General features: G+C 45.1%; 1 protein-coding gene across 1 annotated transcript; it reads right to left on the bottom strand.

Annotated features, from left to right (window-relative positions):
- Positions 1 to 533: 533 nt before the first annotated feature.
- BRI3BP (BRI3 binding protein) lies at positions 534 to 12,405 on the bottom strand. The gene is made up of 3 exons (XM_035099204.3): positions 11,801 to 12,405; positions 5,024 to 5,126; positions 534 to 1,291 (listed from the first exon to the last, which is right to left on the bottom strand). The coding sequence occupies exons 1-3, from the start codon at positions 12,203 to 12,205 to the stop codon at positions 873 to 875; spliced, it is 927 nt and encodes a 308-aa protein (XP_034955095.2). The 5' UTR covers positions 12,206 to 12,405; the 3' UTR covers positions 534 to 872.
- Between the last annotated feature and the right edge of the window lie 3,879 nt (positions 12,406 to 16,284).

Genomic DNA, 16,284 nt, shown 5'->3' with positions numbered 1-16,284 from the left:
ATTGCTAGTGGAGACCCTGCATGGGTGCATTCACTGCTTTCACTACAAAGGAGCAAGAATGCAGCCTTCTGCGTGAACTACTTTCTCTGGGAGAAACTCTTACAGCAGGGATAGGGAACCTGTGGCCCTGTGTGCTGATGTTACTGGACTCTAATGTCTACCAGACTCAATTATCTTGGTCAATGGCCCACCAATGTCTGGAAGACCACAGGTTCCGAATCCCGGCTTCAATATGGCCAGCCAAAGGAAAAACACAGAAAAACCCACAAGTTCTTCTTTAAAGAGCACTTTGTGTCCCACAGACACTTGCCACTAAAACCCATGGTGTGTGATCTTCTGTTCTAAGTAGAAGAAATTCCTCTGCAATCATATAAAAAGGCAACTTGAGGTAATGAAAGTAAGTCATCGGTGAGAGCAGGGGGGGGAAAAATAAATTATAAAAATGAGAAGCTGACCCCCACATTTTTCTTAACAAAAGCATTTGATATAATTCTTTAAGCTTTCTCTCTTCAAAATGTCAAATATGCATAAACCTCATTTTCATTTTTAATTAATTTTAAATAGACTACTCAATATGCCTTTATAAAAACCTTTTACAAAATATGTTCTAAATGCTTGGAAAAAAGTAAGCGGATAAAATTCTACACATGGAGGAAAATCTCTGAATATACAGCTAAAGAATCTTATCTTTCAAGTGCATTTTTTTCTTTCAGTATATTGTCTAGATAAACTAATGTTAACATTTAACGGCTTAATGTTGCACATTGTTTTATCCGTGTTGGCTTGTTGCTTCGCTAACTTTTCATGAACTAGAGACAGTACTTGGTGATTTCCTAGAGAGCTGGTGTTGAAAGTGAGATAAACCATTTGTTTCATTGGTCACCTCCTCTATCCATGTTTTCGATCACCCTAGAAAGACGTATGTTCAGGAGTCGGATCTGGCTGTCAAGATGGTCAATCTTCTCCTCAAGGGTGCTGTGGCTGTTCCTCCTCCAATAGAAACCAACAGGTCCAGTCATGAAATAGACAGCAACTACAAAGCACAGCGGAAGGACCGCATGTTCTGGCTCACCTTCATACTTTTGAAGGATGTACACACAAGAAAGTGCAAAGAGGGCGACCCTCACGATCCAGAAGAAGCGGCCACACAGCACATGTAAGAGATAGAAGAAGAACCCAAGGAGGAGAGAGACAAACCAATAAGCAAGCAAGATGGCGCCAATCAGCAAAAGAGCACGGGTGGGGTTGTTGGCGAGGGACCCAGGGCTGAAATAATGGGTCAAGTTGGAACCTGAAAATTCAAACAGAGAAAGCTTTATTTAATATAGTCACTACCTTTGTAGGTAGTACCTTTGTAGGACCCAGGTGGCGCTGTGGTTAAACCACTGAGCCTAGGGCTTGCTGATCAGAAGGTCGGCGGTTCGAATCCCTGCAATGGGGTGAGCTCCCGTTGCTTGGTCCCAGCTCCTGCCAACCTAGCAGTTCGAAAGCACGTCAAAATGCAAGTAGATAAATAGGAACCGCTACAGCGGGAAGGTAAACGGCGTTTCCATGTGCTGCTCTGGTTTGCCAGAAGCGGCTTTGTCATGCTGGCCACATGACCTGGAAGCTATATGCCGGCTCCCTCGGCCAATAATGCGAGATGAGCGCGCAACCCCAGAGTCGGTCACGACTGGACCTAATGGTCAGGGGTCCCTTTACCTTTACCTTACCTTTGTAGATACAGCTATGAATAATACCATAATTAAAAGCATAAGGAGAAAACTCCTAAATGATACTTTAAAAGCAGGAAACGATATCAATAGAGGAATGAAAGAGTTGAACATATAGGTTCTAAAGATGGCAGCAGGGGAATAATACACTCGCTCACCTCCTGTAATGCTTAGCAACGATACAAAAGAAATTATTATTTATATACACCAAAACTTTGCAGAAAACACATTTTAAAAAGAGGAAAAGAGAAAGACAGATTTCTGCCCCAAGGAGCTTTCCCTCTAATTTTTGATAGTGAGGGAGACAACATGAGTGGAGGAAGGAGAAAAGTAAGGATAAAGATAAGAAAATGCTGGGTTTTTGTTTTGTTTTTTGCAGTGAAGGGAAAGGACTATGGGATTACAGTGGTACCCCGCAAGACGAACGCCTCGCACAACAAAAAAAATCGCAAAACGAAAGCGTTTTGTGATTTTTTTGGACGGCTTGCAAAACAAAGCCGTCTATGGCCATGCTTCGCAAGACGAAGCAGCCTCGCGAGGGGAAGGAAAGCCGCCGCCGCCACTTACCTTTAGGACTCCTCCAGTGACGTCCACAGCCGCCGCTTCTGCCTCCTGCTGTGGTGCGGTGCTCATGGTGGCCTCTGCGGCTCCAGCCTTGCCCTCCTCAGTGGGCTTTGCGGCTCCGGCAGGAGCTGCAGCAGGGCTTGCCAGGTGGCCCTTGGCGGGAACAGCGGCAGCACCTGAAGGAGCAGAGGCTGCGGCGGAAGGAGACCTCACGGCTCCGGCCTTGCTTTCTCCCATCTCTGTATGGCTTCCGGACTCCTTCCAGACCCCTGGCCCTCCTTCTGCTTCCCCCTCCCCAGAGCCTTGAAGACTTCCGGCCGTGGCAGGTGAGTCGGCAGCCTTTTTTTTTTTTGCACGCTTCTTTTTTTCCCATAGGAACGCATTAATTAAATTTCAATGCATTTCTATGGGAAACCGCGCTTTGCAAGACGAAATTATTGCAACACGAAACGACTCGTGGAACAAATTAATTTCGTCTTGGAGGTACCACTGTAAAACCAAAGAGTTCACAAGAAAAATTGGTTTGAGGAAGGATTTGAAGGGGAGCAAGGAGGTATTCTGGGCAAGACTTCTTGGAATGGAGATCAGCGAGGGAGAAGAGCTGGATCTTAAGGGACCTTACATCAAGTCAGACTATTGGTTCATCTAGATCAGGCATCCCCAACCTTCGGCCATCCAGATGTTGTGGACTACAACTTCCATGATTCCTAGCTAAGAGGACCAGTGGTCAGGGATCATGGGAGTTGAAGGCCAAAATATCTGGAGGGCAGCAGGTTGGGGATGCCTGATCTAGATCACTATTGCCTACAATGCCTGAGAAGTATTTCCCATCTCTACCTGGAGATATCAGGGATTGAATCTGGGACCTCTCTACTACTGTTCTCTACTACTGAGGTACAACCTATTCCCACTTCCCTGGTAGTACTCTTCTTCCACTGAAGCAATCCAGGAAACTAAAATTCCTAATTTTCAACAGGGCAAACATAAAATGCCCTTCCTCCAACCCTGTCATGGGATGGCATAATCAATCTCTTAAGAAGATGCATTTACAGCTGGCTTTAGTTACAAACAGCACTCAGCACCCCCCAACAGAATTTCTTGTGTAATATTGGTATTTACACAGGATGGGATTAAAGTAATAAGTCCCACTAGTGGAAGCCAGCACAAATTGCTTTTGCCCACTTAGCTTGAGGTGGGGGTCAGGGGAACCCCCAGAACAGTGTGTGGGGAGGAGGGGAAATTGTTCCACCTGGCAAGCTGAAAAGCTTGTGCTGATGGAATAACTGCCATAGCTCAACTGAATCCCTCCCATAAAATCCTACGGTATTCAAGTCGGAAATCCTATGGAAATCTGGTAGGGAAAGACTGGACTCCACAGCGCCATCTGGTGTCACAGTGTTATATGACATACACAACACATATAAAACACTTTTTCTTTACCAATCTAGCTGAGTTCTTAAAAGTGTATTAAGTGAGTGGAAATTCTATGTTATGGAATTTGACGTTTTACAGCTTGCACTATTTATAGTTTTTGATGTTTTCCATTTAATGTTTATTATTTTACATATTTTTCTTTGCAAACCACTTGATATTTTTTCTGATGAAAACTACTACTACTTCTACTGCTGCTGCAAAAGCTTTGCTGGGAAAGGTCCACCCAGAATAATGTATAATAACTGAGATAGAAGCAGATGGACCTTCTATAAGTTTTCCCCACCCCAACACCAGTACATTATTATTAAAATCCCCTCATAGTAGCTCTAAATAAGCAATTTGACATAGTACACCTACAAAATGCATTCATTGAGAAGGGATTATATATAACATATATATCTATCTTAATGACTTTTACCACAATTATTCTGTAGGGACCACATCAATTTAATTCATCAAGTAAGGAGGAAAGGGTTTTTAAAGGGCTTCTTCCTCTTTCCCCTCAAGCAATTACAAGAAGCAAATAAATCACCAGGAAGTTTTCTTTCCTTTGCCCTTTCAGAGGGAAAAAGGATGTTGCCTAATGTCCAATTGAGTTATGCTAACTTTTCAGAGAATGCATTCTATCCTGCATCTTAGGCAAGAATCCATCTCTAGGCATAATATAACTGACAATGCAATCCTATAAATTTATACTTAGAAGCAAGCCCCATTTGAATCTAATGGGGCGCATTTAAGTATTGCAACCTAAGCCACAAGCCCACTTTCCACCCATACCATCAATGACTTATCAGTCATGGGCCTTCAGGGGATAAAATTAGGTATCTTAAGATTTGGTTTCTGTTTGCCCTTTTTTTATTTATTACCCCAGCCTTCCCCCCAAAGAAGACCAAGGTGGCAAACAAGATATCTTATGGATGCTTTTCATCATGCGCAGCGTGATGGTGTAGACAGGATCTAAGGAGATGTGAAGGGTGACCCTCGGCTCTTTTGACCCTCAACCATCCTGGTTAATGCCTGAGTGAGAACAACTGCCTTACAGCAGGGGAAGGGAACCTTTCCACCTGGCGGACCAGATCCCTACCTTCCCCCACCCCAGCGGATCAACTTTAACATTTTGGTGCCCATACTTACCACTGTTGAGAATCAAACTATTTATGTTTCTTCCATCGAATTAAGGAACTGTACATACCATTTTGCTTCAAAAACTACTTCATATTTTGAAAACCTACCTTAAAGTTGTTCCAGAACTTATGCATTTATAAAATAGAAGCACTGATGAGGGAAAAACTAGCTCTGCATTTCACACGTACCATCAATCCCAAGGACATCCAGAAGATCAGTCCATATTCTCCAAAATGTATCTACTAGAACATCCACACCATATACAAATCGCTCTGTCAGTTTGGAGAAAAACTGAAAAAACAGAGCAGAGACAAACGTTAGAAGTTTTATTCCACTTATAATACTTGAAGAATTTATCACCCCAGCTCTTACATACAGTTATTAACCTTAAATCAAATGTGCAGATGCAAAGGCAGGCACAGTATTTGAAAGTGGTAGGAGAAGTGTTCTCTGCATTTGATCAGAGGCACACTTAATCTAGGTTTGGACCCAAGTTCTGAAAATAAGTTCTGGGGCCGAACCCAGAAGCTGTTTTACATAGAGTCAAACTGTTGATCAAACTAGTCCAAAAGTAGTGTTCCCTGACTGGCAGCTGCTCTCCCAAATCTTGGGTGAGTAAATCTTAGCTGGTCCTGCTGCCTGAGATTTTTTTTAAATGGAGATGCTCTAGACAGAACCTAGGAGCTGATGCAAGCTAGCATGTGTCACTGAGATACAAACCCAGAAGTGAGATACTTCACAGGGTTGGGAGACAATAACTGATCAATATTTTGCACAGCTTGATGCTATACATGACTTAGGCATGCTGAAATCTGTAGATAACAATGGACTAAAGCAAAGCTAAGATTAGGCTTTAAATATTTGCTTTTTCTAGTCTACAACTGAAACCATTCCCCCCCAAAACTTTCAACCAATTCATTACAGGTAATTTGAGAAATATGCACTCTTAGGATTCTCACATACACAGAAATACCTGACATTCCAATATGCAACTGTCAAGATTTTTAAGGAAGGTTAATGATATGCACATGTCACTATTTTATTTTGCAAATAACAGCAATTTCAGGCAAACAGCACAAAACTGTTAAGTATATTAGTGGGGGAAAGTGAAATAAAATTATAAACATGCTTTATTCATTACCAACCCAACCCAATGGACTCCCATCATTCTTCCTAATTAAATATGTGTCATCAAGGTCTCCAGTATCTTGTGACCTATGGTGGAGATTAAATGAATGAACAACTAACAATGGCTGGTAAGCTTCCTCCATGCCACAAAATCTTGCCTCAGATTTTTCTTCTTCCATCACAATTCTTCGAGATTTCTCTTGGAAGAGCTACACTATTCTTCACTTAAACCACTCTCCTACTGTGTGTGTGTGTTGTTGTTGTTTTTAAAAAGAACCCTTCTGTGGACACTAGCTCCTGCTCAAACATGACCCTGGTAAATGAGCTAGAAGAAAGCCTTGTAAAAATTAACCAAGTATTCAATGTCTATCACGCCAATGTTACTGTTAGATGAACCAATTATACCAGAAGAATGCAACTCTCCAATGCTTAGTATTCTTCCCATGACTGGACTATGGTCTGGTCCACATATGCAAGATGAGCTGGTACCACCGTACCTACCAATTCAGGCTGCAGGCGGGAGTTACTATTTTTTTTATAAAAAAAACCCCACTCAGCAAGTAAAAACAAACAACTATGCAACAAGGAAAAGGTGTCCAAACTACCTTTTTCCCAGATATGGAAAAACATTTTTTAACCTAGGAGAGGCCTTTAGCTCCTCCCTCATAACCCAATTTCCCTTGCCTAGCTCATTTACCATATTCTACTCTGTGATATAAAGATGTCTGCAAACATGACAAGAAGGCTGGCAACATCAACCCTGCCATGTGGGAATCCCTTGCAGACCACAGTGCTTGGAGATAGTCAAGTTGTGCGTCTGCAGCAGCACTGCCTCCATCTGCAACAAAACATGTCTCTAAAGCCACAGCAGGTGCTGTAACCTTCTAGCAGTTTGACCTCACCCTTAAAGGCGCACCCCTCCATTGTCTCCAAAGACAGACGGATGGCAACCAACAAACTGTAATTTCCACAACTGTTCGCTCCTCCTTCCCACTTGTGCATCTCCATGCAGCTGAGAATTGTGTACAGATCAGCAGCGGCCTTCAGTCTTTTCCAGCCCTACCCAGAGACCAAATCTCAGACTTTCCACATGCAAAGTATGTGCTCTACCACAGATCCCGCCCCTTAATGTTCACTTTATAAACTGCATGTATCCCAAGTCTCTCCTGCTCCACCAGATGGACAAAGAATCTGACTCGCTATGAGGCAGCTTCCTATGTTCCCAGGATTGCAGCATCTCCTCCTCCTCCAACAATGTCTCTCTCTTACTGCATTCTTCATTTTCAGCTTTCTCCATCCTTACCACACAACCCATTTTTTCATCTCTGACTTCTCCATATTACACCTCAATTTGCTGTCTATGAAGACTGCAAAGTCCTGTGGATAGCGGCTGCAAAATCCCTACATCTATCCACCATGCCACTGGCAGAATATAACTAGTGGTACCTCGGTTTATGAACACAATTGGTTCCGGAAGTCTGTTCATAAACTGAAGCGTTCATAAACTGAAGCGAACTTTTCCATTGAAAGTAATGGAAAGTGGATTAATCCGTTCCAGACGGGTCCACGAAGTACTTAAACTGAAGCGTTCATAAACTGAAACATGGGTGTAATTGGTTCCGGAAGTGTGTTCATAAACTGAAGCGTTCATAAACTGAAGCGAACCTTCCCATTAAAAGTAATGGAAAGTGAATTAATCCGTTCCAGATGGGTCCGCGGCGTTCATAAACCGAAAATTCATAAACCGAGGTGTTCATAAACCGAGGTTCCACTGTATGTTGCACAATAACTATTCAATACTGTAATAGAAGTACATGGCTTCAGATAGAACATACTAGAAATTACAAGCTACAGAGCAGTGGTTTTCAAATCCTGAGGCTCCTTCGTGAAATTATCCGCTATGGCTAACAAGCTCCCCCTGCCCAACAATTTCTGATGTTCCCCTGCAATGCACAATCACAGGGAAGTGTTAGAACATTCTGTGTACACACTCAGTTGCCCAAGATGAGATGCCCCACAAGAACTGGCAGAATGCCTTACATGGGATTACCGGTAATACACAGGAATTCCTTGGCAGATAAATCAATGTGGGTTTAACGATGGAAGGTCTGATAAGCAATTCTTCAGAAGCAGCAAGAAGTAGAATAACTCCTACAAAATCCTGCTTTCTGAGTTTAATTTTTGAGCATCAAAATCTGTCTCCATTATATTCTTTAAATTCATGCTTTAAGTAGAATGCCATTGAAGTGGAAGACTTGCGTTAATTTAAATCAAAACTACACTCTTTGGCCATGGGACGCGGGTGGCGCTGTGGGTTAAACCACAGAGCCTAGGGCTTGCCGATCAGAAGGTTGGTGGTTCAAATCCCCGCGACGGGGTGAGCTCCCGTTGCTCGGTCCCAGCTCCTGCCAACCTAGCAGTTCGAAAGCACATCAAAGTGCAAGTAGATAAATAGGTACCACTACAGCGGGAAAGGTAAACAGCATTTCTGTGTGCTGCTCTGGTTCGCCAGAAGCGTCTTTGTCATGCTGGCCACATGACCTGGAAGCTGTAGGCCGGCTCCCTCAGCCAATAACGTGAGATGAGCGCCGCAACCCCAGAGTCGGTAACGACTGGACCTAATGGTCAGGGGTCCCTTTACCTAAACTCTTGGGCCACACACAAATTTGTGCAAGGGAAATGCAACACCAGACTCAACATAGACTAGAACTTAAATTCTGGGACACAGGGTTGCCACAGGCTTTCAGCCATGAAGACTGATACTTGTGCCCAAGGGCCTCCCATTAAATTACTGAGACATCAGTTTGAGTTTTTTCTTCCTGAGCTGGCTCGGTGCGTCTGGCTGTTAACCAGAAGGTTGGTGGTTCAAGCCCATCTAGAGACGGCTGTGGACAGGATTCTTGCATTGCAAGGATTGGACTAGAGGACCCTCAGGGTCCCTTCCAAATCTACAATACTATGATTCTGTGATCGAAACAAAATAAAAAAAATCCTTCCAGTAGCACCTTAGAGACCAACTAAGTTTGTTATTAGTATGAGCTTTCGTATGCATGCACACCTCTTCAGATATCAGGTATCTGAAGAAGTGTGCATGCACACGAAAGCTCATACCAATGACAAACTTAGTGGGTCTCTAAGGTGCTACTGGAAGGATTTTTTAAATTTTGTTTTGACTACGGCAGACCTACCTATAATTATGACTCTGTGAGTTGGTTTTCAAGACCCGCACTTTGAAGAGACTCTCAGTTATCAGCTTATGGCGAATAGCAAGGGGAGGCAGCACATTTTCCATTTTTTCTAAAGGCACTGAAGGAAAATGAACCAGTGTGTTCCCTCACATAACAGTGAGCACAATTTCATTTAAAGGATAAAAAGTATCCCTTATTTCATAGTATTTCCTATACACACTACCCTCCGCCTACCTAATTTCCCTTCCCCATAAAGAGGTTTCATTTTTGGAAACAGGACCTTTCTGCTGTGGTTTCCGTGGACAAGAGAACAGCATCTCAGTTCCAATGCTAAGCTTTGCAATCAAACAGCACCTTCACGCAGAAAGGGAGGTCACGAAAGGAAAAGCATCAATTTCTGTGCTGCTTTGGCAGGATGTCAGGCAAGTACTGCCAAGGAGCAAAAGGACAAATAGTGTAGGGATATGTCAAAGACAAAAACAGGTCTTCTAGATTGAGGCAAGGTCATTAGTTGGGGTTCCCTTTTTCCATAGTGTTCTAAACACTTCAATTCCTGTCCTCCAGGTTCAAGCTCAAAGGAATCCTTCCTTTTCCTATAGGTGCAGCAGGCTTGGATGTTCAATGCGTCCACCTATGTATTTATTTAAGGGATTTATATCCAGCCCTTCAGCAAAAGAGAGAGAGAGAGAGAGAGAGTCCCAGAATGATTTACAAAAATTGTCAGTGATAATAAAGTCCCCCCTTTTAGGCTTACAACCTAAAAGGAAAAGGAATTGAAGGAGAAACCTTTATGTGCAATTTCACTCAAAAACAGCACATTCCAGTTAAAGAGATTTCCATTGGTTCCTTAAAGTTACAGCCCAGGAAGGCATTTCAGCAATTATTGCTGAGAAAAGCTGCATCTACAGAAATTCTCCATTCTTACAGAGAATTAATACAAAGCTTTACTGTCTGCCTTTCACACAACTCAATCTCTAAGACTAAGTCATGGATGCAACCACCCAGGGCCGTCTTCACCCAGGGGTGCGGGGCACCCGGGCACCGAATTCTGGCAGGCGCCCACCGCTGAAGCTGCCTAAACTCTTAACTATCTACCTGTTATGAAATAATAAATAATTTTGATCAAGCTAGAAAAACAAAATACATATATACCTAGGTATTACCAAAATGTATACCTACTGTTTCACTAAAGGACTTTCGACTTTGTGCACTCATTTACCAAAGAGTATCATTCACAACGACGGTGGCACTTGTCAGATTCAACGACGGCGCTTGTCATTCTCAGCGGCGCCACACACACGAAATTAACCCTTACATCTAAATATTATGTTATGTATTGTATTGAGCTGCTGCAGCTGCGCTTCTATGCAGAAGCAGGGTCAGCGGTACCTTTGACACGACTGATGTTTCTCCTAAGTAGGTGCCTAAACAATACATATAAATTTAAGTGTGGTGGTGGTATATACTTAAGTATAAGTGTATTGTAAATAAATGAGCAAATAAAAAAGTTTGTTTCTTTTTCCTCCCTTCTTTTATAAACAAGAGATAAGGCGTAAGCGTGGTATCTGACATAAGCATAATAAAAGTTAATTTGGGGGCTAAATTAAATTTGGGGGCACTGGGCGGATCTCTGAACCCCAGCAGCGTATATGCTAAAGACAGCCCTGCAACCACCAATAACCGTAGTCTAAGGGATATATTTTCTCCTAGAGAAGCTGTTAGGAGGCAAATTGATGAGGCAGGGGAGGATACCAAAATCTTCCTCAGTTTTCCCATTTTGAATCCTCCTCCCCAGGTTTCAAAGGCAGGGGAAATGGCCACTTCTACACCATTATGTATCTGCTTTCTACTACTCAAACCCAAAGGAGCTCTTCCAGTGGCGGGGGGGGGGGGGGGGGAGAACACACTGGGCTTCTGCTATATGAATATGTGAGTAATGTGTTCTTTGGTCTCTGCAGCCCAGAGAGATGTCCCACTAACATGCTCCCATGAGTTGCAAGGAAGGCCGATGAGATGGATAGGAAAAGCAATTTTGAAAGCCAACCAATATGCGGGTCAAACCAGTGGAAGATTATTTGACAGGTGTACCTTGATATAAAGAGGTACAGAAAGGCTGAAAGCAGCACTTGCCACTGAATTCGTTGTACACACACACAAAATACCTGCTTTCTCCCCCTAAACCTGGCTTACGCGTATTCTTTTTATACTGTTCGTTAGGCTGTTTTCATATGTATTCTTTTGCAAAGGAGTCCGCTTAATTGTGTTGCTACGGACCAAATTTCCCCAACCCATTCAGACATTGTACGAGCTACGCTTTCCCTCCACGTCATTTTTCAGTTAGTACTGTAGTATAATCTTTGCAGCAGCTGTAGAGTTGGTAGTTTCCCGTTACAGTATTATTATCTTGCCATTAAACAAACCACTATCCTTAGTGACAGAAACCCAGAGGACACGGATATTGCCTCTCCGGGTCATTGCCTGCCCCCTATCGCTCCCACATCTCAAAGGCAAGCATCGCGCCCCCGCCAGCACCTGCCCCGTTTTTTATCCACTGCAGTTAAATTGGAACCCGCGCGACCCCCCGGGAGCGACGGGCCTGCCCCATCTCAGTCCAGGCCAGGCGCCGCTGCGGCCTCCCCAGCGCCTCACCTTCTGCAGGGCGCGCACGTTCTCCTCGCCGAAGAGGCCGCTCACGCCCTGGTAGACGCCGGTGGCTGCCCTCCGGAGGCTGTTCTGCTTGTCGGCCCCGCGGCCCCGCGCCGACCAAGCCCCGGGCGCCGCCAGCAAGAGGAGAGAGAGCGAGAAAAGGAGCAGCAGCAGCACCCGCCGGCCGCCTCTCGCCGCCATCTTCTCGCGCGCGCCACCGCCGCCGGCCACCAGCCGCGGCCTACTCGTAGCGCCGAGCGCGGCGAGCGTGAGGGCGGCGGCGGCCGCCGTGGTGGTGGCTGTCAGAGCAGCGCTCGCCCCGCGTCGTGACCCGGCCGGCTTCTTTCCCGGCGGGGCAGCGCCCCCTAATGGCGGCCGTCTTCTCTTCGCCTCGGCTTCCCTCCTCATAGAGTAGCGGACCCATGGAAATAAACGGACCTCGTCCCTTGATTCCAGCAGGCCTTTTCTCTCAGCGAGATCATTTCAGTTTACCTGTTTTTTTACGGTTCATTTCACAACAAAACACCTGGTTGCTGTTGTTTTAATGTGTGATTTATAGCAGGCAGAAGTGTGGGCGGCCACCAGCCAGGGTTTTCCCAGCTTACATTGCAGGGTGTGGACTAGATGCCCTTTGGGTGCTCTTCCAACTCTACCATTCTATTAGTCTAAATCTATCTTCTGCGGGGCTTACTCCCTGGTAACTATAGGAATTGAACCCAACTACTAAGAAGTGAATCATGGGCAGTGCTGGTGGCGCCAGGCTATTTTGTAACCGCCCCCACGGCAACTCCTGCTCCAAGGGCGACAGCCGGATCCTGCCCCTTGCCCCGCCGGGTCCCACCAGGACCCTGAGGTATGTGAGGGGGGAGGGGCCGCCAACGGAGAGTGGGTGGCTCCTCCTCCGAGGCCGACGCCAGGATCCTACCCCTTTAACCGCTGGCCCATCCCGGGACTCCTGTTCCGAGGCCGATGGCCGGATCCTGCCCCTTCGCCTGCCTGCCCCGCCGGGACCATGAGGTATGCAAGGGGGGGAGGGAATGCCGACGGAGAGTGCAGGAGTGTTTAAAAAGAATTAAACAGACAGATGCAGAGTTGTTCCTCAGCAGTCAAATATATGTGGAAAGTGTTCCTTGGAAGGCTTAACATGTTTTGATTAGTGCCAAAGAGGCACAGGTTCAAATCCCATATGAAGCTCATTGGGTGACCCTGAGCCAGTCACCAGATGAGATTGGGGTGAACTATGTATACTGTACAATGGTAACTCGGGTTACAGACGCTTCAGGTTACAGACGCTCCAGGTTACAAACTCTGCTAACCCAGAAATAGTACCTCAGGTTAAGAACTTTGCTTCAGGATGAGAACAGAAATTGCATGCCAGCGGCATGGCAGCAGCGGGAGCCCCATTAGCTAAAGTGGTGTCTCAGGTTAAGAACAGTTTCAGGTTAAGATCGGACCTTCGGAACGAATTAAGTTCTTAACCAGAGGTACCACTGTATTGAGTTCACTGGAGGAAAGATTGGATCTAAAAACAAAACAAAATTCTTTTCAGTTTAATATTTAATAAAATAATTGCCTGTAGAAGTCCGCCCCCGTTGTGGGGCGGCAGACACTCCCCTAAATCCCCAGGAAAGGAATTGTGGCATCAGCTTCTTGTCCTGATAGGCAGCGTGGGCCCCCACCACTTATCTGGAGCCGGATCCTAGCCTGCTCCTGGGATCAGCAAATGGGGTGAAGGCTCGGACATGGGCTGGGCTAGGAGGCGGAGTCGACAGAGCAGGAATGTTTCCCTTAGGTACGCTCCCTGGCCATTTAAACAGCCCACACCTGGGGAGCTACCTGCTTTTCCTTTGCCAGGGTTTTCCCCACCCTTGGTTCAAGTTACTGTTCAAGAACCTTGCTGTGGCTACGGTGGTCGCTATTTTGGGTCCCGGTAGAAATTGGGCCACCAGAGAAATTGACTCCAGCCTGGGGGTTTTGCCTACCTAATAGCAATTGTCACAACTGGGTTGGGCATTGGGGGAATCCTTGTCTTGGATAGAGGGGAGGTTGTAGTCTCTGCCTGCCCTTCCAAGCGCTGGGGGTATCCCGTTAAAGGGATCCGGGGAGCTGCCATGTCCTCACTCCCAGCCAGGGACCAGGGCCAATGACACTCCCCCAGACAGTGGTCCCTTCAGGGGTCACCCTATTTGATATAAATCTTAGGAGCCCCTGTCCAGATTGACCTATGCATCACTTCCGCCAGGCGGGCCTGAAGTGTTTTTTATTGCTCCATGCCCAAGCCAAACCTCTTTCATCTGTGTATTCAATAAAGTTGTGGCCTGTTTTGATTCAAACCAGTCTCAGTGGTCTTTTAATTCTCTGGTGTTGGGGACTGTGGAGCACAATACTTGGACCAGCAAGTAATTGGGAATGGTGTTCAATCCTGCAGGAGGCATTGGGCAGATCCTCAGTATGGGCGGATCCAATGGGCACACATGACTGTTGTGTATTAAAGTAATAGCACAGCCAACTATGTATTGTAATATAGAGTTTATTCTATTGTATCACAGAGTTTATTTGAATGTACAAGTTCCAGCGGGAACGTCTATCATTTGCTGGTTCAGGGTGCAGGATTTGGATCCTCTGCCGGATTGGTTTCCACGGGAGGAATCCGTGCCATTGGTTCCCGCCAAAATGTATATTTCCCCTGCTAGTCCTCTGTTATTATATAAGCCCCAGTTTCCCCCATTCCTGTGTTCTGGCTCTTACCTGTTCTTTGAAGTAAAGAGATGTTGTACCAGATCCTCACCTCCAGCTTCTTATCTGCACCGGGCTGAAATCACTGAATACCCACTACACAACAATGACTTTCCCCAAAGAATCCTGGGGACTCTATATTTCCCCTCACTGAGCTATAATTCCTGGCATCCTCGACAAACTACAGTTTCCAGGAATTTTGGAGTGAGGAGAACTCATGGCTTTAAATGTCCTTTGGATGTGCTTTAAAGATATAGTGTGGATCTGCAAAGATTAGCAGTTAACATTTGTTTGGCCCCCTTTGGACCGGGATTCTAAATGAACCTTAAAAATGTTTGGCTATTGCTTTTCCTTAAGGGAGTCCAGGTGATATCATTCCGTTTTTTCTGTTTGCCTGTATCCACTCAACGTATTTTCTGTCTGATATTCTAGTGTTTTTATTTCTCTCTGTAAGTTGTGATGTGAGGGCTTGGACCTGAAGGCACCAATGATTGGAATGAATAAAGCCTAAGACTGCAATCGTATATACATTTCCCTGAGAGTAAGCCACATTTAATGGAACCTAGTTCTGAGTAGACATGTATAGGCTTGGGCAGTAAACTACCAATATTATTATTATTTCCCCCCTTACCCTTCAACCAAGAAACTGAGGGCAGTGTGCATGGTTCTCTGCCCTGTCCTCCCATCTTATTCTCACCCCCCCCCCCTGTGAGTTAGGGTAGAATAAAAGATACTGACAGTTCCAAGGCCACAATACATTTTTTAAAGTGAGGTTTGTGGATGAATGAGGATTAGAACTTGTGTTTCTCTGACCTCAGTTTAAAGCTTCAACCATTATGTCATACTGTCTGTCCCTTTGCCAGGCACAACCTTGGTCATCCTGCTTTATCAGTTTCTCTTTATTTGACTTCAGCTGGCTGTACTTGCAATCCGTAGCCACTGAACAGTGTTTGCTAATACAGTTGGCCCCAATACTCCTTTCACATCCACCCAGCTGTGTGACTTGTGTTGAAATAAAAGTCTATTGCTTCCTTCTTTCTTCAGTGGGTTGTGTGTGTTTTGTAGCAATCAGCCTTGCCTTTTCACATCCGCCTATGTGGGAACCAAAATACATGCGCTTACCATCCTCTGCATGACCATCAAGCTTGCCTCTCTGATTGGTCACACCTCCTTTCAGCTTTCCAGCTCATTGGTCTTCCCGGGGTGAGTTTCTTCAACATCTCAGGCAATTGGCCAGGTCTTGTGTCAGCTTCTGCCTTGCTCCCTAGATGTTGCATGCTCCTGGCACTGGGCTGATGTGGAACCAGTCAAGCGTCAGCCAATGGCTGCTTAATCTGACTGTGGTGTGCTGAAACAGGGGATTAATCTGCCCTCCCACCAAATGACTGAGCTGTTTGTTAAGAGAGCTGTGCTAAAAGGATCACAGCCAGCAGTGATTCAAACACACAAGCCATTCAATAACAAGATAAAGCAAATTTAATAACAAAATTAACCAGATGATCACTTTGATCATGATATGTGCAAGAAAAAGCCTGATCTGTCAAACAGCAGGTAAATATATTGGTCACATTCTTAGATGAGGTTGTTAATTAGACAGAAGTTTATTGGGCCAACCAGAAATATATCCTCTTGGCCAAATGTCAGAATTGGAGAAAGTCGGGTATTTGAGACAACCGCTTTGCTCTTATGCATGTGTTTTCTGCCACGCTGCACATCTGTGTACTAAGGCATCACATGCAGGGGTGACATGA

The sequence above is a fragment of the Zootoca vivipara genome, chromosome 16 (genome assembly GCF_965207765.1).
Source record: "Zootoca vivipara chromosome 16, rZooViv2.hap1.1, whole genome shotgun sequence".
In the NCBI taxonomy this organism is placed as follows: Eukaryota; Metazoa; Chordata; class Lepidosauria; order Squamata; family Lacertidae; genus Zootoca; species Zootoca vivipara.
The sequence above is the reverse complement of the archived record's forward strand: the minus strand, read 5'-3'. Positions and strand labels throughout refer to the sequence as shown.